This window comes from Mustela erminea, chromosome 11, assembly GCF_009829155.1.
Source record: "Mustela erminea isolate mMusErm1 chromosome 11, mMusErm1.Pri, whole genome shotgun sequence".
Taxonomy (NCBI): domain Eukaryota; kingdom Metazoa; phylum Chordata; class Mammalia; order Carnivora; family Mustelidae; genus Mustela; species Mustela erminea.
Window position 1 is genome coordinate 86,347,939 of NC_045624.1, and position 27,582 is coordinate 86,375,520.

General features: G+C 35.9%; 1 protein-coding gene across 10 annotated transcripts in view; it reads right to left on the reverse strand.

Moving 5' to 3' along the window:
- ORC5 (origin recognition complex subunit 5) overlaps positions 1-27,582 on the reverse strand; it is a 99,509-nt gene that overhangs the window by 16,741 nt on the left and 55,186 nt on the right. For 2 of the 10 annotated variants that reach the window (XM_032304644.1, XM_032304645.1), the window contains exon 13: positions 3,200-3,312. The exons of 2 other annotated variants lie outside the window; for them this stretch is intronic. In XM_032304644.1, coding sequence (XP_032160535.1) covers positions 3,200-3,312 — 113 coding nt within the window. Of the gene's footprint in view, positions 1-3,199; positions 3,313-6,308; positions 6,440-6,785; positions 6,846-27,582 lie in introns of those variants that run through there. 6 more of the 10 variants (XM_032304653.1, XM_032304650.1, XM_032304647.1 and 3 more) reach the window with 5 other exon arrangements.

Below are 27,582 nucleotides of genomic sequence, written 5' to 3' on the forward strand. Positions count from 1 at the left end.
TGTGTACTGCTGGTAGGAATATAAGTTGGTACAGCCCCTGTGGAAAACAGTATAGAGGTGCCTCAAAAAATTAAAAATAGGAATACCGTATGATCCAGTAATTCCACTATTCTGTATGTACCCCAAAAAACAGAAACACTAACTCAGAAAGATATACTGCAGACTTTTAAGTAGGAGGGTGCCATTAAATTTGTATAATTTCATTCTGGCTGTAGTGTGGACAAGTTATAAAGGGTAAGAGCGGACAGAAGATAGGTCAGGAGGCTACTAGAGAAGAGATGGTGGTGGCCTGGTCTACAGAGGTAACAGTACAAAGTAAGAGTAAAAAGTGAATGAATTTGAGGTCTACAGGAGGGACTTTGTAGTCAACAGGACTAATGCTTGGACACTGCAAGTATGGGAGAGAGAAATGTGAAGAATGACTCCCAGGTCTGAGGCCTGTACGATGTGGCAGACTGCAGTGTTAACCACTGAAATAGGCAACACGAGAGGAAAGCTGAATCATTCTTTTTTTGTTGGCAGGCAGAAGTCAAGGTTAGAATTCCAGAGTTCGGTTTTGGAAATGTATTGATTTAGCTGAAAAACATCTAATAAAGGTCAAGAACATTAGAATTAAAGGTCTGGCCTTTAAAAACTGAGGAGTTATTAATATGGAGATGGTTGTTTAAGTCATGGGTCTAGCTAAAACTGCCTAGGGGAGAAGTACAATAGGAACAGAGAAAAGAGCCAGGTCAAGGACCAGCTACATTTAAAGGTCGGGTGGAAAGGAAAAACTGGCCAAAGAACCTTAGAAAAAATAGCTAAGGAATAAAGGGGAAAATCAGAAGACTGGAATCATGGGCTTTAAGAAAAGCGTTTTAAGGAGAGTGATCATCAGTGTTAGATGCCACTGAGAAGACAAACAGCCTGAGAACATTTCAAAAAGCTTCTGGGGAAGACAGAGGAGATAAAATTCAGATCACAGGTGGAAGAGAGACTGCCCACCTACTGAAAAAGGAAAGAGAGAAGATGAACACCAATGTAGGTAACTGCAGGAGTTCTCAACTGATGGTTACAATTTCGTTCTGTAAAACAGGTGAATGCTGAACAGAGTAAACTGGAAAAGAGTCAAGAATCTAGGTTAAAAAGAACGCTGTGAAGCATGTGCTCTATTCTTCAATACATGAGGTGGGATGGGTGGGAGGCTGGTAAAAGATAAACAAGTATAAAGAAAATATAGAAACAGAGCCAGACTGCACAAGGCCCAAAGAAGTCCACATTTCACAATAACTTGGGGGCACGGGCAATCTGGAAGTGGCGACAAGAAAGAAGGGTGGCACTTAAGGAGCACCCAACCATGAGAGCTTGGTGTATGAGAAAATAAGTAGCTACCATTAGAGGTAACTCCAGGGGAAGGAATATCCCCACATAAGAATCAGGTTTTCATTAAGGCAACAAGGAAGACTATTAGAAGCAGGATACGGGAGGGACAGAAAGAAAGAACGGAAGGTTTTATGAGCAGAAAAAAAAACACAAAATATCATGGGGATGAGGAAGTGGAAGAGGGAAGATGTGGGAGGAGGGAGGTGGTTATTCTTTGGACACTGCCCAAGGAAGGCAAGGAAGAGAGAATAAAGTAACAAAGCAAGTTACAGAGATCCCAGGTTCTATGACAGAATCCCAGGTCTGTAAGTCCTGCTCCCTTCTTAGGTGGTAAATGGAAGCACACTTCTCTGGGTGTGTTTAGTATCACTGATGCTATGAATCAAGTTCCTGTTTGGTTCCCTGTATATTCATCATACTGGGCATTCATAAGCCCCTGTCCTGAACACGTTTATGTTGGGGCACAACCCAACATTCAGACAAAATCCCTGAAATAAATACGCTTCATTCAAAAGTTATGTCTTTGACAGGTGCATACAGAGTTTTTAAAATCATGGTTTAGAAAAAGAAAGGTACTGCCTTACGGTCACACTGAATACACCCCAAGTTTCTGTTCAACTTCTTCTGGGTAAAAGTTTGCCCTGTTTTGCCACGACAACACGACAACATTTTAAAACCCTCATTTCAAGTTTTAGAGTCTACATGGCATCAAAATATCTCAAATACCTCCATTATAGTATCACAGAGCTTTTTCCTCTGCAAAGGAGACATGAGGGCAGAGGACACCAACCTGTGGACTTTAGAACGTTAGGAAGCTATCAACCTCATTTTTTGAAGTTATAATTTTAAAATTTTTTGAAGTTATAATTTTGAAATGCATGTAAATATCTTCAATATTAATTTGAAGAATATTAAAATTGAGTCTTCATTATTTAAAAGGGTTGGGAAAGCACTGTCTTACAGACTGTCTTGTTCCACTCACCATTCTACACGCACATTGCCTCTTCTACTACATGGTCTAACAGACTGCTATCCAGCTGCAACCATGAGATGAGGTCATTTATTCATATAAATGGCTGGAACATTTTTCATAACAGTAAGTAGACCTCTCTGTGAGGAAACTCATTATATTTTAGACAGCTCTCATTTTGACAGACATAATCTTTTCCCTAGAACTTCTAATGTTCTAGAATTACTCAGAAATAAACTCATCCGCTTTGTACATGAAAGCCCCTGAAATACTGGAGATGGTTACTGTATCCTCCCTAGAACTTAACTCTCATACCCTGTCCCTCAGTGAGGGAGGTGACATGATTCTTCACTCTACCATTCTCTTCTTGCCCCTTCTTGGCATGTGCCCATCTGTCAATGCCCCTTTTAAAATGCCAAGCACAGACCAGCACACCAGATTTGTTCTGCCTGTGGGAACACAGCGCAGACCTATTATATCCCCTGAATGAGACACCAGGAGCATTAAAATCTTAGGACTTAAGCCAGGTCTCTCCCACCTTGTTTTAGGGCATTTGAGTTTTTTGTAGTCAACTGTCCATTAAATCCTACCTTGCTTCTATGGGACCATTATCCCAGTCTTTTAAGGTCTTTCAGAACCTTCATTTTTGCCATCTAACATATTAGCTACTTCTCCCAATTTTATGTCAGTTGTAAATTGATGAGAGGGTTCATACTACAGTGAAACTTATTCATTCTTGGCATTTAAATGATCTTCTCTTGCTTAACTGACTAATGATGCTACATTAGGAAGAACATTAATTTTTATATTTAGTATATCATTTACATAATTCAAGACATTTTACATTAATGATTATTCTCTGCTTACCTAGCAATGGCTCTGATGAAATCTAGAGATACTGTGCATTTGTACTTTGGTCCATCAAGCTGATCGTCATGGCCAACCAGGGTTAATAGCTGAAGGGTCACTAGAGAGGTAATCTAACAATAAGAAAACATTTTTATGAGCTATTTTGATGAGATTACATGATACCCTCATTTCTAAAACATTTTTATATGTAGTTCCTTTGATAGAGATACATAACTGAATTCACAAGAATAATTGCAAAGAATATAACTTTGAAATTGGCAAACATAAATCTGTACATATGCTTAGAGTTCTGGTTAACCTAACAATCAGTCTTTAAGGATTCCACTAGAGACAGCTTTGCTGCTTCATTAATGACTCACACAATTGCTAATTTTTAAAAACTACAAATAAAGCACATTCCTTCTGTGCTCAGAATTTTATGGAGTCTCTATCTTGACACCTCAGAATATCAAATCTATACTCTCTTTGAGAATTGAGCAGTTAAAAGGTGGATGTGGGCCCTTTTCAGAGTTGGGTAACTGGTTAGATAAGAGATAAATACACCTTTCAGATCTGGGCTTAGTCTTGATCACCAATTGGGTAGTCAGGAAAACACCAAAAGGATTAATACTGGCAAAACTAAAAGCGTATTTTAACAGGTCAAATCAAAATACAAGATAACTTCACATTCATAAGCCCAACAAAAATATTACGTACGCTAATATCCAAGAAAGAAATTTGATTCAAGACCTGGAATTCTTTGAGCAGCCCATTCTCTTTTCCCAATATCTTGCCCCATCCCTCACCCCCCACCCCAATTTCTTAGTCTCATCTGCTAGATAACAGGAGAAGAGGTCAGCAATGGCAACAAGAAAAGATAAGGAAAATTGCTTTGTGGCAGTATTTGTGATAAGAGTTTTTAAATCTGTAATACCTAATCACAAGTCTTAAGAATTAAAAATACTCACTTAATTTGAGGCAAATACTTCGCAGATGCTCAATAAACATTAGGTAAGTGATTAAAAACAATAATAGCAGTAATGATTTGCTTGGTATCAAGTACTTGATAGAGTATCTCATTTATTCCTCAAAACATTAGGAGGTAGACATTATTACACTCACTTTATAGATGACCCTTACACTATTACATTCACTCTATAGATGACCCTTAAAGGTGTTAAATAACTTTCTCCAGATACTAGAGCTGGTAGGTGGCTTAGCAAGACTTCAAACCTACAATCCCTGCTCATCCTAATACACTGCACAGACTCCATTCTGTCTCCCATTAAAAGTGTTATGCAGTGTTCAGTCAGCTGTCATTACTTTATTAACAAATTAAAAAATGAACAGATGGTAGATTTCACAGTATTTTATATACAGAAAATTCTATATTTAGCAAATATGAAGCATTTTTGCTAATTAGAAAAACATTTTGTGTTAATACATCAAAATATGAAGCTCTGCATTCAAAAAGCTAAGACTTCAATTTCTAAATCAATATCACAAATTACGTTATGCCTTGAAACATTTTTTTATAGATGTGTGTGTTGAAAAGAGTTATGCATTCTGTAGCTGTTATACACTGTTTTACAGGTCTATTAGAACAAGCTTATTTGCAGGTTTTTATCTTTCATCTATCAAAACTGACAAAAGGCATTAAAATCCTCCCATTATGAGGAGTCTGTCCTTTTCTTTTTGTAGTTGTTAGGTTTTGCTTTATATTTTTGAACCTGTTATTAAGCGCATGCACTTAAAAACCACTGTGTTTTGCTGATAAATTAAACCTTGTCATTACTATCTAATGATTGCTTTCTTCAGTAACGCCTTTGCCTTACAGTGTATTTTTTCTAATATTAATATACCCGTATCAACAATCTCTCAAGTGATAATCTTTTTCCTTTTTCAACATCTTATTTTCAAATTTATATTTTCTTAGCTTTAGACAGTTCTCATGTAAACATGTATACATGCAAGTCTGACAATCTTTACCTTTTAAGTTAGACTATATGCTCTACTTGCTTTTATTACAATGATATTCTAAAATTTTATTTCTACCATTATGTCAACCTCTCTGTTTTTCTTTATGTGTCTTTCTTACCTTTGAAAAAGATTTATTTGAGACAGAAAGAGAAAGAGAGACAGTGCATGCGTATGCACATGAACGGAGGGAGGGGCAGAGAGAGAGAATCTCCAAGTGGACTTTGTGCTAAGCTCGGAGCCTGAAGCTGGGCTCGATCCCAGGACCCCCAAGATCATCACCTGAGCTACAATCCAAAGCCAGATGCTCAACCAACTGAGCTACCCAGGCGCCCTTCTTTTTTGCCTTTTACTGAACTGAATTATAGTACCTTTCCATTCTATCATTTGCTCTTCTATCTCGGAAGTAGTTAACTTAGTCCAATTCTAATTTCTGTTTTGATTTCTTCTTTGGCCCCTAAGCTATTTTAGAATTCTTTAATTTCCAACTCATGGAATTTTTAAATTTGGAGATTTAAATTTGGAGATTTCGGGAGGGGCAGTGGAAGGGAGTGCTAGAAGTCATAGGGTGTGGTCTGTACACTGGAAATCCTTTGAAATTTGTTGGGATAGCTGAGTTGTCCGGGAGGAAAGAAGAATGCAGAGAAACCTGAATGTCACTGTGACAAAGAATAAAGCTGACCACGGTAGTCACCCTGCCAGGCCCCTTCCTTCTTTGTCCCCAAAATGTCTCCAGCTGATGGCAACAGAGCACAAAACATGCCCACAGAATGTGATGACCTCACACCAGGCAAAAAGGTTGGAGATAAGAGTCTTTTCTCTTACTTACGTAAGTACCTATATAATACACCTTCGATTTTGCCTCTTTGCCTGTAAAACCTAAAATATTACAATGGGCTCTTTACTGAAAAAGTCTGCCAGCCCCTCTATTAGAAAATTGCTAGATACAGATAATTAATTTAACCAATGTGGTAATCAAGATGCTCACTGACTTGCCTGAAGTGATAATGATGGGACAGTGCCAGAAACTCAATTGGCTAGGATTTAACTTTCCTAACTACAACTCAAAACTTCTGAAAATCCTAACGAAACTGTGATCACAGCTAAGAGAGCTAACATCTAAAGAGGCATATTAGACACTTGCCTGAAAAACAGTATGTGTTGAATGGGGATGATCTGTAAAAAAGGTAACGTTCAAGAGCCAGACTTGGGTGGTGTGCCTCCAGCAACAGGACTGAAGGGCTCCTTGCGCATTAGCTCAGAAATCTGTGTAGGTGCTCACTGTGGAGGTGGAGTTGTTTATCTGTCATTCAAAGTATTAAGATCATCCAATAATCTCCTTCCCACTCCCACTACTGAACCCACTCTGATTCCATGCTTAATCTTCTCATTTCAGAGAGGAAATAAGGAACATTCAAAGTTAGGAAGACCTATCTTCTTCCTTACTACAGTTCTGATTAATCACTTCAACAAACTGAGCCTCAATTTTCAAAACTAAAAATCAGAAGAATAATAAAAATCCAACCATGCAGTATGTTCTAAGTACTTATGAGATAACCAAAAATGAGCAGAAAGTCAAGGTACTATTGCAATGCCTGGCACAGAGGAATTGCTCATTAAATCATACCTATTAAGAAATCAGTACTTTGTGGGGTGTGTGGACCTGGTGATTCACGGAACTGTACCCCTGGGGATAAAAATATATGTTTATAAAAAATAAAAAATTTTAAAATAAAAAAAAATCAGTACTTTAATTCTGAGTTTATTGAGCTGATCAGTAAATTTAAATATCCTATCTGTTCAATAATTTTTTCAATATCTAGTTTCCTTAACAATATTTATCAAAGAACTGGCATTCTGGCTTACACATTTGTCTCCTGAAGTTTGAACTGTATAATTAATTCCCATCATATTCCTGAGATACTGACCACCTCTAGGAAAATCTACAAAACCAAAACCTACGAAAAACCTAAAAGCTAAAAGCTAATGGCCAGTTCCTAAACAACAGCTCTAGAGAGTCCTGACTCTGCAGGCTACACCACCACACCTTACCACTGCTGCCCCCTAGGCTCACTGAGCTGTCTCTCACTTTTAATCTTCCAAAGTGTAACATGAAAATTTTAAACTTGTTTTTAGGACTTGGAGATAACATTAAGTTCTAGATGTGATATTAGTGTGTTTGACTAAAGTCCATAAACATAAACTGTATCAGGGAAATCAACTCCTTTATTCAAATAATTATATAAATTATTTTAAGTGATAGGAAAAGTTTAAAAAATGACCAAAATTAACGAACTAGTAACACTGCTACCTATCTAGAAACTTAGTCATCATAGATTTTCTATGGGGATAAAAATCGTTAGAAGGCGATTTTATTGTTTCTCAACAAATTTCTATTTACATCTTAGAGAGTCTTTGTTAAAGGGTGGTCATAAGAAAAGACTCAAACTTTATTCCATCTTCTATGATGGAATATCATATCCACTACAAGAATGGAGCATCAGATAATGAAGTGAAATGAATAACTGAAACTCCTCTCAATATGCAGGGCAGAATTAAGTGCTTCTTTATACCACCATCATTTTTAAACTTTAACTGGACTCACTGACCTCACCCCTAGAAACACGTCTGTTTAGTATCTGCCTGGCTTCTTAGGCCACACTTTCAGAAGAGATTTGCCTCTATGACCCTGCAATTGCACTCCTGGTTATTTACCCCAAAGATACAAATGTCGTGAAAAGAAGGGCTATCTGTACCCCAATGTTTATAGCAGCAATGGCCATGGTCGCCAAACTATGGAAAAAACCAAGATGCCCTTCAACAGACGAATGGATAAGGAAATGCGGTCCATATACACTATGGAGTATTATGCCGCCATCAGAAAGGATGAATACCCAACTTTTGTAGCAACATGGGCGGGACTCGAAGAGATTATGCTGAGTGAAATAAGTCAAGCAGAAAGAGTCAATCATCATATGGTTTCACTTATTTGTGGAGCATAACAAATAGCATGGAGGACATGGGGAGATAGAGAAGAGAGGGAGTTGGGGGAAATTGGAAGGGGAGGTGAATCATGAGAGACTATGGACTCTGAAAAACAATCTGAGGGGTTTGAAGTGGCGGGGAGGTGGGAGGTTGGGGTACCAGCTGGTGGGTATTACAGAGGGCACGGAATGCATGGTGCACTGGGTGTGATGAAAAAATAACGAATACTGTTATGCTGAAAATAAAAAATAAATTAAAAAAAAAAAAGAAGAAGAGATTTGCCTCACGCATCACAGGGCCTGTGCTATTATTCACATTAAGAAAATAACATCTAGACTTTTACTAGAAACTAATCACAGATCTTTTCTGAAATTAAGCTAAAAATGAGTAGTATCTGTTTTATAATGACCTACTATATATAACATTTTAAAATTCACTAGACAAATATTTATTGGACTCTTAGTATGGATCAACCATTTTGGCATATATGCTAAATATCTTCCAGTCCATAAAATTACAAACAGTATACCCGTTCTTTCCTAGGGTTTGCCCCCAAATAATAAAATGGTGTTCACAAATATCAAAATCGATAGGTATTACAACAGGGATGTAAAAAGAATATTTTTTAATCATTACCTTTAACTTTAATTTTTGAAGTTCAAGAACAGGTATTAATAGGCGAAAAGTGAAAGACCTTTTCTTGATTGATTTTGAATAGGATAGGCAGTAAAATGAAGAGTCAAAGAGGTAATTAAATCATTTTAATCCCATAAATTCCTTCCCATTTTCATTAGAAACTCAAAGAGGAAAATGAAATGATAGAAATGAGAATTCAGGTGATACAAAATCAAAGAGAATCCAAAGTAGCCTACAGCTGGCACACATTATTGCTATTTCCTAAGTGACGTTATTTCTACAGTTAGTACTCTTACCTCATCCTATGAAGATATAAGGAAAGTAAAAATGGCTCAAGGCAAAAATGATTTCATAAGCTAGTAAATGCTTTCCTTAGTAACATTTTATATGTATATATAAATGAAGTTAACGGATGGTAAAAGAAAATTTTCAAGTTACTCTACATTTTTATAAAAAATAAGAGCTTCCATTTATCTAGTGTAGGAGTTAACGTTCAATGAAACAAAAATGGTTAAAATCAAACTGATTGTTAAAAACGTGTGAAATAGTGATATGCCCATCAAATCATGTCCTCTATAAAGCACTCAGCACAGTGCCTAGAACACAGTATTTAGTAATTTGAGGTATTATTTATATTATTACTACCTATTAGCATTATTTTTCAATTTCAAATTTTATTTTTATTTTTCATTTTTTAAAAAAGATTTTATTTATTTGACAGAGAGAGACACAGCAAGAGATGGAACACAAGCAGGGACAGTGGAGAGGAAGAAGCAGGTTTCCGGCCAAGCAGAGAGCCTGATGCGGGGGAACGATCCCAGGACCCTGAGAGCATAACCAGAGCTGAAGGAAGAGGCTTAATGACTGAGCCACCCAGGCACCCCTCAATTTCAAATTTAATGAGTTTTTCTAATAGTTCATTAATTTATTTAAAACTATATTATTTTATTTGAAAACACTGAATTTCATATAGCTTTCTAAGATACCATACTTGACTTATTTAGAAACAAAGTAAAACCTAAAACTATCTGCAGGTTAAAAATATCTGTATTAAAAATATAACAAATTAAGAATTATATGGCAGTTTGGGCCCAGCTGTAGAGAAAATTAAGGAACATGAGAACAGTTCTGAAGAAATTAACCAAAATGCAGAGTACACAGATACAAAGAGGGAAAATATAAAAGAGATAATTGAACATATTTCTAATCAAAGATATAGAAGGAAAACAGATAGACAAAAGGGAGCAAAAGCAATATCTGAAGAGATAACAGACGGGAAATTCATTTGAGGAGATGAAAAACACCAAAGCACAGAATTAAAGAGCTAAATAAATCCAGAGAAAGAGGAATCAAAAGAAATCCACACCTAAACACATCATAGTGAAAAAGTGCAGCCTACAAGGTAAGAGGAGTTCTTAAAAGTAGCTAGAGAAGAAAACACATTACTTTCCAACAAGTGGCAGCTGGACCTATAGATACCTGAAGAACAATGAAAGCCATAAAATCATGAAAAGATTGCTTCAGTTTACTGGAAAAAAAAAAAAAAAGTCACTGTTAACTCAGAACTGTATACCCAGAAAAAACCAATATTTTAACACTGAGGATGATTAAATGCATGTCCAAACTAAGACCAATCAAAGGTTTGCTACCAAGAGATACCTACTCAAGGAAATTCCTAAAATGCACCTCTAGGTGAAGGGGAGTCATCCCATTAAAAGGCGAAATGCAAGAAGGAATGAAGAATGAAGAGGGTGGAAAAAACAATGGTAATCGAAACGAATGTGACTGCAGAAATGATAACAATAATGTATTATGGGTTTAAAAATAAAATTAAAGTGTACAATACCAGTAATATATAGATTGGGAGTACAGAATATCAAGTTAAAATGTTCTAAAGTTCTATGGTATCTGAGAAAATAATAGCACTTACTAAATTTTGACTTTGATAAGCACGACTGTTATAATTTTTAAAGTAACAACTAAGAGGAGAAAAACAAGAGTATGTACTTCTAAATTAGTAAAGAGGAAAAACTGAATTATAAAAATAATCAACCCAAAAGAAAGAAACAAAAATAGAAAGTATAAAATAACAGACAAAAACAAAATTATATTAGTAATTATATTAAAAGTAAACTAATTGCTGAAAATTAAAAACAAAGATTGCCTGAAAAAAATAAATCCAACTTTATACTGTTCAGAAGAGATACCTCTAAAGCAGAAGAATATGGGAAAGTTAAAAGTCAAAGGACAGAACGAGATACATCAAATACTAACTAAAAGGAAAAATGAAGGTATATCAACACAGATAAAACAATTTTAAAAGAGACTGAAAGAAAGGTTCATTTAATAATGACAACATGCATGCCCAGTGCTCATCTCTCTTACAAGATGAGTTGCTTGAGATCTTTACTATGAAGGAACGAGACAAAGAGCAAGACTGGCAGCCAAGGAATAACACGGGTCTTTGAGGAAGAGTACACATCACTGAACATCAAGACAAACTCGTTATCCTTCCTATTTTGGAAGCAGGTAGGAATCATGACAGAAAGTAGGCCTGAAATTTTAAGAAGGTTATATAGAAAAGAATTAACACAGTTTCCTACAGCAAAATGCATACATTAACTTCAATCTTCTCTATTTTTCTGTAAGGTATTCATTTGCTAAAGTAGGTTAGTAATAGTCATTTGAAACTCACACAGTAATCTTCCTTACTATTAAATGCAGGTTTCTTTAGCAGTTTCCTTTTACAATAGAAGAAAACATTAATTACCTTTTTACTTTGCCAGTGGCACTTCCTTGTAATATTTCTTATAACTTCTACTTTCCTGCAATTCCAATATTCTCATATATTTAATCCTTTAACTTGAATTGCATGCTAAATTATTCTTATATATTTTTTCATAAAGAAACACAAAAATCTGTCTTTAGTTAAGTTAGAGTTTAAAGAATATTTTTGGATAGCTTACTTTTACTACTTTATCACATTAGTTGCAACAAAATTCCAAAGGCAGTAAGTTGAACTAAATAATCCCTGAAAGTCACTAGAAGAATTCCATGGATAATCGTGTAAACTGTGTGAAGGATAGAGTATCACTTTAAGATACAGCAGTCAAAAATTATTAATTATTTTTAATTATAAATTATTAAACATTAAGACGACTGTTCAATGAGGGGGGAGAGTATGATTTACAAAGAGCTAATACACACACACACAAAAATCTAAAATCAAATGAAGCAATTAAATTAGGATGTGATATTTCAAATTAAAAGTGACTAATTTCAGAGACTTTTTTATTCCTTGACTTTACCATATGAACAAAAATACACAGAGTTTAAGAGAATACTACACAAAGCAATGTACAAATGTACCAATTTAAAAGTACTCTGCCAGTTTATTAAAATATTGCTAGAATAAAACTGAAAAAAGAATCATGTACAAAGATTAACTTATGGCATGAACACTTTGAATCTCAAACATATTAACTTAAGAAGAAAATACATGAAACTTTTGGAAAATTATTTCTATACATGTATAAGTTCATGAATATCTATCTATCTCAGAGGACTGCCCTCTTAGAGCTAGATGTAGTTCTATACTTAGTCATTAAAATGGCAGAGGGGGCAGAAGAGGGGTGAAGGGAAGGGCTTTTTGTTAGCATCTCCACATCAAGAAGATGATTTTGGGTTATAACCATAGGTCTGTGTATGCGTTCTTATGAAGTACCTCTGTTTGTTGTGCACAAGGTTCATTTTTTTGCAACATCTAAGCTTTTTGGATGTCCTGAGGTGACAATGTATGATAAAATGTACAGCTAGTGAATTAATCAATTTATAAGTTTCTTTTTGTTACTGATAGAAAAGAAGCATCCAGGGCATGGAATTGTTAAGCTGTCTCTGAGAAATGTCAGGACTTATTAAGATGGCAGCAGAGAGGCAGAAGGAAGCGTAGAAGGAGAGATGTGTGTGGATGTGTTCATATTTACATTGTAATGATAACTGTTAATGTGTGTGTCTTTCTGGACTGTAGGAATACATTAAGTGAGTCAACGCAAACATAGCTCCTTGCTAATCATCTGAAGAGTACAGATTGGATAATGAATTTAGAAGCATCGTACATTGTGTACTCTTGTTACTTTATGTCTCAGTTTCAATTGAACATTAAGGGAATACAGTATTTTAATTGTACCTCTGCCAGTATCTTTATCTAGAGGGTTGCCATTTTGTCTTTTAGGAAATTTTTGTTGCCAGGAAAAGCAGGATTACATTTTTTTTTTCTTTCAGATGGAAATGGTGTAATGTATTCTTGGTTATCAAAATACTCATAGTTTGAGGACGCTGAAATGGTAAATATTCATGGTGTGTAAAAAAGCATTATCTTAACTACATTAAAATGCTTACTTGTAGACACACACATCGGACCTAGAAGTCAAACTATAAACTGTTTGTGATTATGGGTAACTTTGTTCTTCGTTTCTTGTGTTTTTCAGTTTCCTTTTACATGTTAACTCTCATTTTTTAAATTTTTTTAAAAAATATTTTATTTATTTATTTGACAGACAGAGATGACAAGTAGGCAGAGAGGCAGGCAGAGAGAGAGAGAGGAGGAAGCAGGCTCCCCGCTGAGCAGAGAGCCCAATGCAGGGCTCGATCCCAGGACCCCAAGATCATGACCCAAGCCGAAAATAGAGGCTTAACACACTGAGCCACCCAGGCACCCTTCATGTTAGCTTTTAAAAAATAAAATTTTTAAAACCTAAAAAAGAGTATCTACATTCCTCTCCATTAGCCAATTCATAAAAATCATTTGATTTTTATTTCTAATTGCATATTCATGAAACTTTTTACAGCACCTCGTGAGTTGCTCTAAGTACTGTGGATCTAATTTACTTCTTTGCCCAACTTAAAATGTTCATGATAACATAATGAAATTGTATCTCCAGGCTAGCATTAATACCTAAATATGATCAGTGGGAATAGTTTGATATGATCAGTGGGAATATGGCAGAAGTCTCTAGATGGTGAAGGTACTTGGGACCAGATTCATTATATATGGTGTCCCAGTTGTGTGTGTGTCCATGTGCATGCATAAGGTAGAGGTGGATGACAGTCTTTCCCATTTGCCACAGCAACCAATACTGTTGTTAGAGTCATTCCCATTGGTAAGGCCCCAAATGCAAAATGTTTCTAGCAAAGAAGAATAAACTGGAATATACTGCAGTCAATAAAATTAATGTCTTTTTAAAAAGATTTTGTTTATTTATTTGACAGACAGAGATCACAAGCAGGCAGAGAGGCAGGCAGAGAGAGAGGAAGGGAACCAGGCTCCCTGCTGAGCAGAGAGTCCAATGCGGGGCTCGATCCCACGACCCTGAGATCATGACCTGAGCCGAGGCAGAGGCTTTAACCCACTGAGCCACCCAGGCGCCCTAAAATTAATGTCTTGAAGGGATTTAATCTTGATTGGGAGTAAACTCCCTAAATAATAATGGTAAAATGTCTTTGAATATTCTGAAAAGAATGTTAGCATTAATTTACAGAAGGTTTCTCATGCAACTGAACTTTGAATTACCCTTGAATATACTGTATAAACAAATACTAACAAAGAGCATAGAAAGTAACGTTAGAAAGAAAATATAAAAAATAGGAGAACTTCTGGTCCAGATAAGATGTCACAGATTCATATTTACTGTTCTTCCTTAGACAACTACATACCCGGGAAATAACCTAAGAAGCAACCAAAGGAGGACTCAGGAAGGCAGACTACTTAGGGACCAAGGACTAGAGGAACAATATAAAAAGCAGGGGGTCCTGTGATTCTCCATCCAGCAGCACAAAGTGATCCAAGCTGAGCATTCCCTAATTCCCAATAGAGAGCAGAAAGCTACCCATGTAGGCTTATTCCTCCCTGGACTGAACACAAATCCTGCCCCCCACAAAACTGGCAATTGTGAGTTCAATATTTCAAAACACTGTCCTTCCTGAATAAAGTGGAAATAAAGACATTCTCAAAGGAAAACTAAAGAATCTGTACTTAGCAGACCTACCCTCAAAGTACAATCAAAGGAATTTTTCTTCGAACAAAAAGGAAAATGTTAGAAGGAACCCTGAATGACAGGAAATAAGACAGAAGAGTGGAAAGAGCAGAAATACGGATAAATCAAATAGACTATCTCCCCCATGAATTTTCTAAATCACCTCTGATTAAAAACTAGACCACCACCAGATACTCAAAAAAGTATCAAAAACACAAGATACCAGCTCATACCGGTCAGAATGGCTAAAATTAACAGCTCAGTATACAACAGATGTTGGCAAGGATACAGAGAAAGGGGAACCCTCTTACACTGTTGGTGGGAATGCAAACTGGTGCAGCCACTCTGGAAAATATTATGGAGGTTCCTTAGAAAGTTAAAAAATAGAGCCACCCTATGACCCAGCAATTGCACTACTAGGTATTTATCCAAAGGATACTTACATAGTAATCTGAAGGGGCACATGTACCCCAATGTTTATAGCAGCAATGTCCACAATAGCCCAACTATGGAAAGAGCCCAGATATCCAATGACAGATGAATTGGTAAAGAAGATGTGGGGGATGTAAGTATATGTGTGTGTTTGTGTGTGTGTATGTAATACATATATACATATATGTCATGGAATATTATTCAGCCACCAAAAAGAATGAGATCTTACCATTAGCAACAATATGGATGGAACCAGAAGGTATTACACCAAGTGAAATAAGTCAGTCAGAGAAGACAAATACCACATCATTTCACTCATATGTGGAATTTAAGAAACAAAACAGATGAACAAAGGGAAATGGAAGAAAGAATAAGATGAAAATTGAGGGATATGTGGGTGGCTCAGTTGGGTAAGCATCTGCCTTCAGCTCAGGTCAGGATTCCAGGGTCCTGGGATCGAGTCTCATCTCGGATCTTTGCTTGGCGAGGAGCCTGCTTCTCCCTCTGCCTCTGCCTGCCACTCTGCCTGCTTGTGCTGTCTCTCTCTCTCTGACAAATAAATAAATAAAATCTTAAAAAAAAAAAAAAAAAAAAAGAAAGAAAGAAAAGAAAAGAAAATTGAGAGGGAGGCAAACCATAAAAAATCAGAATACCAGGAAACAAACTGAGGGTTGCTGGAGGGGAGGAAGAAGGGGTATGGGATAACTGGGTGATAGGCATTAAGGAGGACATTTGATGTAACGAGCACTGGACATTATATGCAACTGATGAATCACTAAATTCTACTTCTAAAACTAAAAAAAAAAAAAAGAGAGAGAGAGAAGAAAAAAGTGGATTAAAAAAAAAAGCCAAATAAATGGATGAATCTAAAAAACAAAGAAAAGAAAGTTGGAAAGCAAAGGAACACTGACATCACTTATAAAACAAATATACAATTACCACCTAGCAATTACACCATCAGGCATTTATCCCAGCAAACTGCATGTTCACACAAAAACCTATACATGAATGCTCACATAGCTTTATTTCTAACAGTCAAAAACAAAACTATATAAAACAAAACAAAGAATGGGGAGCCTAGATGTCCTTCAAGGAGTAAATGTTTAAACAAACTGTGGTATATCCATATCACAGAATATAACCCAGCAATAAGAAAAAGAATGAACTATAACATATGTAACAATTTGGATGAATCTCAAAGGAGTTAATTATGCTGAGTGGAAAAAGCCAATCTCAAAATATTACATACTAAATAATTCTGTTATAAAAATTCTTTTTTTTTAAAAGATTTTATATTTTTATTTGGCAGAGAGAGTACAAGCAGGGAGAGCAATAGAGGGAGAGGGAGAGGCAGACTCCCCACTGAGCTGGGAGCCTAATGCAGGGCTTGACCCGGGACCCTGGAATCATGACCTGAGCCGAAGGTAGATGCTTAACTGACTGAGCCACCCGGTGGCCCTATAAAAATTCTTGAACTGACAAAACTCTAGAGATGGAGATTGGTCGTTGCCAAGGATTGACAGAAGGAGTAGAAAGGAGGTAGGTATGGTTATAAAAAAAATCGTAGTGATGTCACTGGTCTGTATCTTGACTGTACAAACCTACACATGGGATAAAATTTCACTAACCAATTAGGCACAGACATACATATAAATAAATATATGTAAAAGTGGGAAATCTGAGTAAGAGCAGTGGATTGAATGAATGTCAAACTCCTGTTTTTGACACTACAATTTTATAAGATGTAACCTTTGGGGGAAACGGAATAAAGAGCATATAGGAAGAGCCCATATTATTTCTTAAAAATGAACATGAATCTATAATTACCTCCCACAAAAATGTTTATTTAAAAAATAGACACACAAGATCCAATAAAATAAATACACACAAAAAATTTTAATGACATATGGTGAAAAATGTTATCTAGACTTACTATGGTGATCATTTCATAGTATATGCAAATCTTGATTCCTTGTGTTATACACAAGGAATAATGTTGTATGTCAATTATACCCCAATGTTGTATGTCAATTATACCCCAATAAAAATGTATATACATACATACATTGATAAAATACACAAAATACAGAGGGTTTTGAGAAAGACCTTACAAACTGCCAGAATAAATACTCTCTCAAAACGTTTAAGTATCTATGAAGTTACAAATACCTACTTGTAGAAATTATAAACACTTTTTGACTCATATTTATAGGGATTTAAGAAATTACTCGAAAAAATATTGCTTAAAATAGACAAATCAGAAATGTTAATTATTTCAATATTGATGTGTTACTGTGGTGAGGCTATATAGATTTTAAAAAGCATACAGATTACAGATTTTTCTTACTGAAAGCCAGATGGTTAGTTATGACTTGTGGCTCAGCAGCAAAGGATTTGTAGCTGCTGGTTTCATGCTCTGAGCCCATAACGGTCTCACAAAGTTGTTACAAATCTGTGACTTGTACAACTTATTTCCTCTAGAACATATGATTATAGCAAAACTATTATTATGTAAATCCCAGCCTGAGTGTTCCACATTTTCCCAAAATTTACTTTTTATTTCTATTTCTTAAAACTGTGAAAGTTTTCTGTTTGTGTGCGGGCTATAAAAACCAAATGCTTCAATACAAAAATGACTACAAGATAAAATTCTGAGCTAGTCCAGCAGGACTGAAAACCTTGGAGATCAATGCCTCGTTTTACGGATGAGAAAACAGACATCATAAAAGGATGAATGGCATTATCAGTCCCTGGTCATTCACCCCAAACAAATATGTTGAGGCACTTCAGCAGATGCTGCAAAATTATTTAATCCAAAAGTCCCCGTGAAAAAGAATACATACAATGTGCAGACCATGTTAGAGGTTTACCAAAAAAATTTCCGAGTTGTAATAATTTTAAATTAAGCACTTAATCTTAGAATGTTTAAAAGTGCTTAGAATATTAAAAGTGCTTAGCCAATAATAATGCCTCCCTTTGACTACTGATGAATATTAGAAGGTGGTCTGCCAAAGCTATTAACTACTGTACTGAAGACCCCAGTCAGTGTTTTTATCTTGTCTTCCAGTGTTCCTCAAAATTCCTGAGAATGCTATATATGTAAGCTGGCATTCCTTCCCTCCTTCAGGATCTAGCAGAGGTGGGGGAGGTGGGGTGGGGAGAGTTATAGGACTGGTTAATATTAGAGATCACGGGTAACAGTGATATGGGGACTGGAACTTATTCTTGAGTCCAAGCTACAAATCAGATACAGACATTGACAGATCTAGACCTCTAACTTATAGACACTGTGATAGGCATTTTAATTTCTTCAGTCCTCACAAGAACCCCACCATGAATTAGGTACTATACATAAACCTCTTTTTCCAGATGAAGCAACACCTTCAAAGAGGTTAGTAAATGTCTAAGGTCACTGAGTTAACAGTTGTAAGAGCAGCACTGAATCTGAATACCATCTAAATCCAAAGCTGATATTCCTTACACTACCCCAAAAGGGAGCTGCAGAATACAGGAAGTGATAACTTTGTTGGGACAGACTAGGGAAAGCTTTGTAGAAGGAGTAAAATGACAACTCTGGAAGCATTACACACTGAAAGGGGGTTCTGTGAGTGTGCTGGAGGTTAGAAACCCAGCAGCAGAGACACTACAGACAAAACAAAGACCTTAATGAAACTGTAACAAAAAGGATAAAATATCTCCACACAGCCAAATGTCCTGACCCAGGATACAGGTAATAGCATTAAGAATAATCAACAACCCTGTCAACAAAATTATCAGATGTGAGGGGTGTGATGTCACCAAAGTGAAATATTAAAGTGGAATTTACTAATCTAATGAAATGTTAACTTTTCATAAATCAGATTGCATATTAGACATAAAATTACTGTTTTCTTTTTAAAGATTTTATTTATTTATTTGACAGACAGAGAGTAGGCAGAGAGGCAGGCAGAGAGAGGGGGGGAGGCAGGCTCTCCCCTGAGTAGAGTAGCCCGTTGCAGGACCCTGGAAATCACGACCGGAGCCGAAGGCAGAGGCTTTAACCCACTGAGCCATCCAGGTGCCCCAAAATTAGTTTTCAAGGTTAGATTTGTAAAAGACAATTTAAGGTGGGGAAAAGCATGATTTCTTAAAATCTAAAATTACGTAACACTAAAAATGGTATTACAAAACAAAATTTCTCAGACATTTGTGGATTTAAGACCATTTACAGTTGAAAACATTAAGTTAGGTTAAACATTAAAATTTTTAAAGGCAAAAGCAATGAAAACATCTTTCCTGAAGCACTGACATCATTCTCAAGAGGTGTCATTTTCATTATTTAAGTTAGTTTAAATTTTCATAGGGAAATTATCACCCCCCTCTTTGGTTTCTGTTACCTATTAAGGAATATTCTTTTGTCAGTAATTTTCAGATTTTAACCATCTTCCACAGCTGCTTTTCTTGTCTGTTGTGTCAAGCTCAAATTCAAATGAATATGAAAGTAGCCCAGGGAGTGGATTTTCTTTTTCCAAGTCAGGATTTAGATTTGGTGCCAGGAAATACAGAATCAAGTTTAAAAAAAAAAAAAAAAAAAAAGCTGTACTAGAAGAAGTCAGGATCTAGCCGAAGATACGGACAAAGGTTGAGAAATGGGGAAAAGAGTTATGGGAACCATTTAATATTAGTGTTAAGCTTGAGTCATATGCTGCCATTGATGTTTTTCCTCAAAATAAGATTTCTGGTTTTTAGTCCTTGGTTTAAAAATAAAACGCCTAAAAATCTGAAGCATTCTGCTTTCAAAGAACCAGTATTTCCCTAGCTTTCATGTACTGCCAGCAATATTGACCATAATTAAATAATTTTATTTTACTTTATCTTAAAATAATCAATCTGCCTAAAGTCACATGCCAAAGTATCTATTTTTTCCCTCTGACTAGCTTCTTGGTCATGAGGGAGGCATTCACAAAGAAAAATTACAAGTGAAAACTTACTCATACTTGGGTATTTTCTAATTTACATGTTAAATGGGCTTGTGCAGTATTTACTTAGTTAATCTTTGCTCTGTGTACTATTACGTTCTTTGTTCTCATCTATGTAGGGGATGAGCTGATTATTTATGTCTTAACAAGAGGAGTTCATGTACCACAGTGAGGATTTTTTTTCTTAATCTGAGAGGCAGTCACTAACAAGCTTCAGCTGGAAGTGCTTGATGTTAAAACAGTGTGAACCTGCTCCTGGGCTAATAAACTATGTTCTTTCTGCCAACAAAAGGAAATCAATTTACAACTGTAATTAATTTTTAACATGCTCATTATTTTTATACTTTCATAGGTTGGTATCTATGTCAATTGATTTGTGAAATACCCTGTCCTGTTTGTCCTGGAGGAGATTTACAACCTGAAACCTATTAAATTATTTAAATAAAAGAACTTAACACATGATATGTTAATGCATGAGGTTCATACAACCCAACAAGCACCACATTTGATTTGATTTCAGATGACGTGATCGTTCATGAACACGTGGCGGACACCAAGAGAGTTCAACTGACAGTTACACACACACAAAGTAGAACTGATGAGTGTGGCAATAGAAGGGATAGGCAAATGCTGTCAAAGACGCTCAACTTAAAATCATCACCTCTGGGAATTCACCTTTGGAATTATTTCCAAAAAAAAGTGGGGAGTAGACTATTAGTCTTCACTTATAGACAGATAAACAAAAACTGGCATATATGTTTTTACAATAGAGAACTAAAGAGAGCGCCTCTTTTGATTTCCTCTCTGGAACTTAGCACACAAATGACTGCAAATCATTCATATCTAGAAGACCATAACTGCAAGCTGAGGAGAATGGGAAACCATTCATTCAATGAGTGAATCTCATGTTGAAGGCGCTGTGTGAGAGACACAAAAATGAAAAGACAAGGGTCTTTGTGGCGTCAAGGAATTCAACGTGTCAGAGAAGACAAACACATAATAAAATGGTCATGACACAATATGAGAGGGATGGATGCTAGTGATATGTACAGACTCAACTATCTGATTATAGAGAAGAGAATGAGTCACAGGTAGGAAGGCAAAATGTGTAGTCATTGAAAAATGGCATTTGGGGGTGTAGAGCATGAAGCATAAAAGAGAGCTCAACAGTGGTAGGGAGATAGTACATATAACAATACAAAAGAAAAACTGGTAGGTTTTCAGAGACCAGACAGTTGATTGTAAGTGGTACAGAGGGTGAATAAAGAAAGTGGCAGAAGAACGTTACAGGAAAATGTAATGCTATGGAATGGAGAATTGGTATTACAGATAATACAGCTCATTTTAAAAAGTGAAGGCAGAAAAACAAGATCAAATTTATTTTTTAAGATTTATACTGACGACTGGAAGATAAATTCAGAAGTACACAGTGACAGGGATACCAGTCATAATGCTGGTGCATTCGTCTAAGAAATAATGAAGCTACGTATTTAAGGTGATGCAGGGTGGGTGGGAAGAAAGGAATAAGTCCAAGAGACATTTGTACTTAGGAGGAAAAACAGACTGGACTTGGTGACCGACTACAGTGAAACAAAAGTGTTCAGAGTTGATTTCTCCATTGAACTAAAAAAAACCTATATTATTTCTGTTTTTCCAGCACCTAATATCATGCATGCCACAAAGCATGTGCTTTGTTAAAGGATGAATAAATAGATGATTAGTTCTGAAATCCAGGTAAGGCTGAAAAACAGTAAAAAGGTTTAGGGACTAATTTTTGGTTTGGATAGATCAGTGTAGGATGGATGTGGCACGTTCAGGTATGATTGTTCAGTTTTCAATTTCGGTCCAGAACTAGAGAGGATAATGGCTAGAAATACAGGATTAAAAAGATATCAGGGGCGCCTGGGTGGCTCAGTGGGTTAAAGCCTCTGCCTTCGGCTCAGGTCATGATCCCAGGGTCCTGGGATCGAGCCCCACTTCGGGATCCCTGCTCAGTGGGGAGCCTGCTTCCCCTTCTCTCTCTCTGCCTGCTTGTGATCTCTGTCTGTCAAATAAATAAATAAAATCTTTAAAAAAAAAACCATCAGCAGGCACATAGCATCTGAAGCCAAGGGACGAGATAAGACAGTTGTGTGTACACTTATTTCCCTTTCTGATTTCTAAAAAGGCATGATTATTTTTGATTCTAAGAATTCAACTCTATCACATTTAATGTATCCAAGGTGAGGGAGCAATTAGATGCTACAGATGACTTGGCACTGAGAACCCCAATTTTTCACTATGAGAAAAGAAATTTGTCTTTGTATGGGCAGGTGAGACCAATGTCTTCCAAAGGACTCCAATTAATTGCAAGCTGACAAGAAATCAAGACAATTTCTCATTGGAAATCCCCTTAAGCATCAACATTTCTTCTAACCATTTTTTATAAAAGTATTTTAAAGTATAGCACACATTTCCTTAACGTAAATTTTTCCAGCTCATTTATCTCCTAAACTATTCTTATTAAAACTCCTTTCCTCATGAAAATGATCTAATCATACAGCTCTAACTAAGGTATGCATTTGCATATATAGCCACTATATTAGTAGTACAGGTTTTTGGGGCACGCGGGTGGCTCAGTGGGTTAAGCCTCTGCTTTCAGCTCAGGTCATGATCTCAGGGTCCCGGGATCGAGCCCCACATCAGGCTCTTTGCTCAGCGGGGAGCCTGCTTCCCCTTCTCTCTCTGCTTGCCTCTCTGCCTACTTGTGATCTCTGTCAAACAAATAAAATCTTTTTTAAAAATTATAAAAATAGTAAAGGTTTTCTTAAATACACTCATGCAAGCACACACCCCGATATATTTAGTGCTTTCAGCAAAAAAAAGAAAAATCTGCCAAGTCAAAAAAATGTATTGGTGTTGAATACATTTCCCCCAAAAATGTGAACAAAGGGTATATATTTGGAATATTTATTAGAAGCACTACTAAGGTCTGAGAAAGGTGGCTATGAAATATTGCCTACAAAAATAAGGTACCAATGTATTATTTTACTCAGAAGTTGAAAGCATAATTTATGCAATATTTTTTTATCCCTTAGGCAGTATTTTATATGTCACCCTGAAGCAATGGTTCCATTTTTCTAGATTTCAGTAAAAACGCCTATCCTAAGCTAATACATCCAGAAAGGCAAAGTGGCTACACTGATGAAATTTCATACCAGATTTAGGGAAGACGAGGGAAGAGCTGAGTAGGGGTAACCCCTGTTCTTTTACCAGTGATGACAAGAAATTCAACCTTTACCCCTGTCAACAGAGTAAAATATACTATGCCTTTTTTTCATCGTTGGTAATAACTAATACTAGATTCCTTACCACTAAAGTAACTTTACTCTTTTCAAATATGAAATATCCCCAAATAGGTTTTTTTTTTTTTTTCATCTCTGGGAATAGGCACAAACTACAGAGTGTCTGATGGCAGAACAGTAATACACCCACATCAGGGGTAGGAGTGGATTTGAGAATCTAATTTACTGCACCAGTGGAGACTGAGCACCATGGCAGTCAGGCCCTTCACTGCTAGGGAAGGGTCTGCCTCTGTCAAACAACACCCCTGCCGACCTATTCATCAGTGAAGTAGGCATTAAGTAAGCCTCCTTTACCATGTTTGCAATGAAATGGCCCACAGCCTCAGTTGTGGTTAAAAATAGTAAGGTTATTAGAAAATGTTAGTATTCAAGATATCTTCTGTTATTTATATAATTTACCTTAATAGCATCAAGTATTTAAGTTGGATAATACAGAGAATATTGGAATGCTGGCACAAGCCAAATGAAGCATAAAGAAATCACAAAAGAATAGCTTTTCACATTTTCTAATACTCTAGTATGCAGGGAATTTGTTTTCAGGAAAACTGCTGTTTGCCAACCTTAATATAAAGAAAATTACCATACTTCAAGTCACTTCATATGAATATATTATAGCTAGATTTTAGGAAGTTATCCTTTATGTTTACAAGATTCAAATTCTCACCTAATCAGTACATGCATGGGATAATATTTCATCAACTATGATTTCTGATGTTATGTGACTAGCATTTGACAACTGTTATTACTTTTTCTGTAAAAACCTAAATCAAACCACTATAATATTATGCAATAAACTAAATTTTTAAGGTAAACAGGTTTTTAAGTAAAGTCTATAAAATCAGCTTATTTGGTTAAAGTAGCTTTGGTTAAAAATTTACTAAAGTAGATTGAAATACTCTATGTAAAAGAGTGACACAATAGGGTAACTTTTTTTTTTTTTTTTACTTTAAAAAAAATTTTATTTATTTATTTGACAGAGAAAGAGAGAGCACAAGCAGGGGGAACAGCAGGCAGAAACAGAGGGAGAAGGAGACTTCCCACTGAGCAGAGAACCAGATACAGGGGCTTGATCCCAGGACCTGCGCCTAATCTGAGCCAAAGATAGACGCTTAACAACTGAGCCACCCAGGAGCCCTAGGGCAACTTTTAATCATAAAGTATTTGAAATACACCCATGTAACTTTTTTTAAGACCTACTTAGTTTAGCCAAATATAATACACCGATTATTTGTCCATAACTTGATAAGTTTCAAGGCTTAATTGAGATTGTTTGATACCAACAGACTGAACTAAGAGAATCTAATTTAGTTATAACTAAATCTAAGTGGGTATTAGCAAAACTTAGGACACAGGTATTAAACAATCATGCTCCATAAACACTAAGTTCAAGGAATGTCAGAAGGAAAGATTCAACAAACAGGTTTGTTCATTTTACTTGGAAGAAGACATTCAAATACCTGTATTATCAAAGAACAGGGACTACTGAAGTGAAAAATTCTATTTTTATCTATTCACCTTAGATATTTTAATATTAATTTTCCCTTTAAGTATTTAAGTATCAATTCCCTCATTCAGCATGTCTGTCCTCTCACTAAATACACACATAGGCCATTAACCTTAGTACAAGCTAGAAGCTGGCAGTTGCACCAAGGCCAAAAGAAGGGCAGTGGAAGCCACAGACTGACTCGGAAGTCCTGAGCGGAGGAGCAGCACCCTCTTCACATTCATACTCTTTATCTAATACAGTGCCTGCAACATAGCAGGCCTCAATAAGAATCTGTTAAATGAAATCTTAAGCAAAGAAAAAAAAATTAATTCCAACCTGGGAAAGAAGATAAATACTAACCCTGAATTTGAAGTAGGAATTAAAGTAGATTATATTAAATTTTTTCTTTTTAAATGTTTCAAGTTAAATAATATTAACAAAATCCCTTCTATACTGTAAAAAGATGAGAAAATTATATAAATTTAGTGAACAGCTACCTATATTAGAAGAAAAATGTCAAAAATCTGTTTTTGGTTGGATAAAAGGTTAGCAGCCCTAACAAGTGTAGCAAAAACACCTTCCAGCTTAGAGACAAAGCATCTACTTCAAAAAGCTCTCACATTATGCTGAGTGAAATAAGTCAAGCAGAGAGAGTCAATTATCATATGGTTTCACTTATTTGTGGAGCAGAACGAATATCATGGAGGACAAGGGGTGTTAGAGAGGAGAAGGGAGTTGGGGTAAATTGGAAGGGGAGGTGAATCATGAGAGACTATGGACTCTGAAAAACAATCTGAGGGGTTTGAAGTGGCGGCGGGGGGCGGGGGTTGGGGTACCAGGTGGTGGGTATTACAGAGGGCATGGATTGCATGGAGCACTGGGTGTGGTGAAAAAATAATGAATATTATTTTTCTGAAAATAAATAAATCAATTCAATTAAAAAAAAAAAAAAAAAAAGCTCTCACAGATGGGGGCGCCTGGGTGGCTTAGTGGGTTAAAGCCTCTGCCTTTGGCTCAGGTCATGATCCCAGGGTCCTGGGATCGAGCCCCGCATCTGGCTCTCTGCTCGGCAGGGAGCCTGCTTCCCTTCCTCTCTCTCTGCCTGCCTCTCTGCCTACTTGTGATCTCTGTCTGTCAAATAAATAAATAAAATCTTAAAAAAAAAAAAAAGCCTCTCACAGATGAAATAACTAAATTATAATTCTGCATTCTAACTGATGATGATTTGGAAAATATCACAATTATTAGTTTAAGTATATCCTATATAGCTTATAAAACCAACAACTAAATGAGCAGAAAGCTTAAGGTTATCTAAATGCTACTACAATTAATATAACTTTTATGGGGAAAGATCAAGTTGATTCATGACCAAAAATTAAACTGATGTAACAAATACAGTTCAAATATATTCCATTATGTGTATGTATCATGATGTGAGTTCACAAGCAGAGAAAGTAGAAATGGATATGGATAATGTACAGATAATACTTTACTGTAATCTGTACATTATACTTTGCTCAAAAAAATTTTACTCTTAAAAATGAAAATTTACAAAAACACTCTCATTTTTCCATATTAAATTATACACACCTAAATAAAAAGCCATTCGGAAATGAGATATTACTGAAAAAATTCAACTTGTCTATATGGTACATAGAACTATTTTTTAAACTATTTTTCTTATTTTTCAGCTACTTCTTAAAGTGCATTCTTATAATACCAGATACAATACACTATTTTCAAACTTCTGAAGTGTACAATTACAGTGAACTTCAAAAATAATTCTTCAAAATGCTAACTGATCAAATAGGATCAATATTAATATGTAATATATGTGTATTTAAATCTCCTTAAATTTTTAAAGTAATTTTCCCTTTAAAAGTCACTTTAGAAACCACTATCCGGACATCTGGGTGGCTCAGCTGTTCAGCGGCTGCCCTCAGCTCAGGTAATCGAGCCCCACGTAGGGTTCCCTGCTCAACGGAAACCCTGCTTCTCCCTCTCCCACTCCCCCTGCTTGTGTTCCCTCTCTCACGGTCTCTCTCTCAAATAAATATATCAAATATTAAAAAAAAAAAAAAAGAAACCTCTATCAGTAATTTTAGAAATAAATTCTTCAGCAAGTTTATTCTCTAAGAAAAAAGAAGACACTATGGCCTAATATTTTAAAATAAGTAATATACATGATTACAATCTTAAAGAACTGTTCCTACTATGTTCACCTAAATAGAAGACTATGGAGGAAGTCAACAAGGATGAGTAAGAGAAGATACAGAAATATCAAAAGGATGAAATAGATCATGAAAAAATTTCCAAACAAATTATCATTTTTCTTCAAGGAAAAAAAAGAAAATAAAAAAGCATAACCTGGTTTTAATATACTTCTGGGAAAAAAAAAAAAGACAATTCAGCAGTATTTCTTTTTTTTTTTTTTAAGATTTTATTTATTTATTTGACAGACAGACACCACAAGTAGGTAGAGAAGCAAGCAGAGAGATGGGGGTGAGAGGAAGCAGGCTCCCCGCCAAGCAGAGAGCCGGATGCGGGGCTC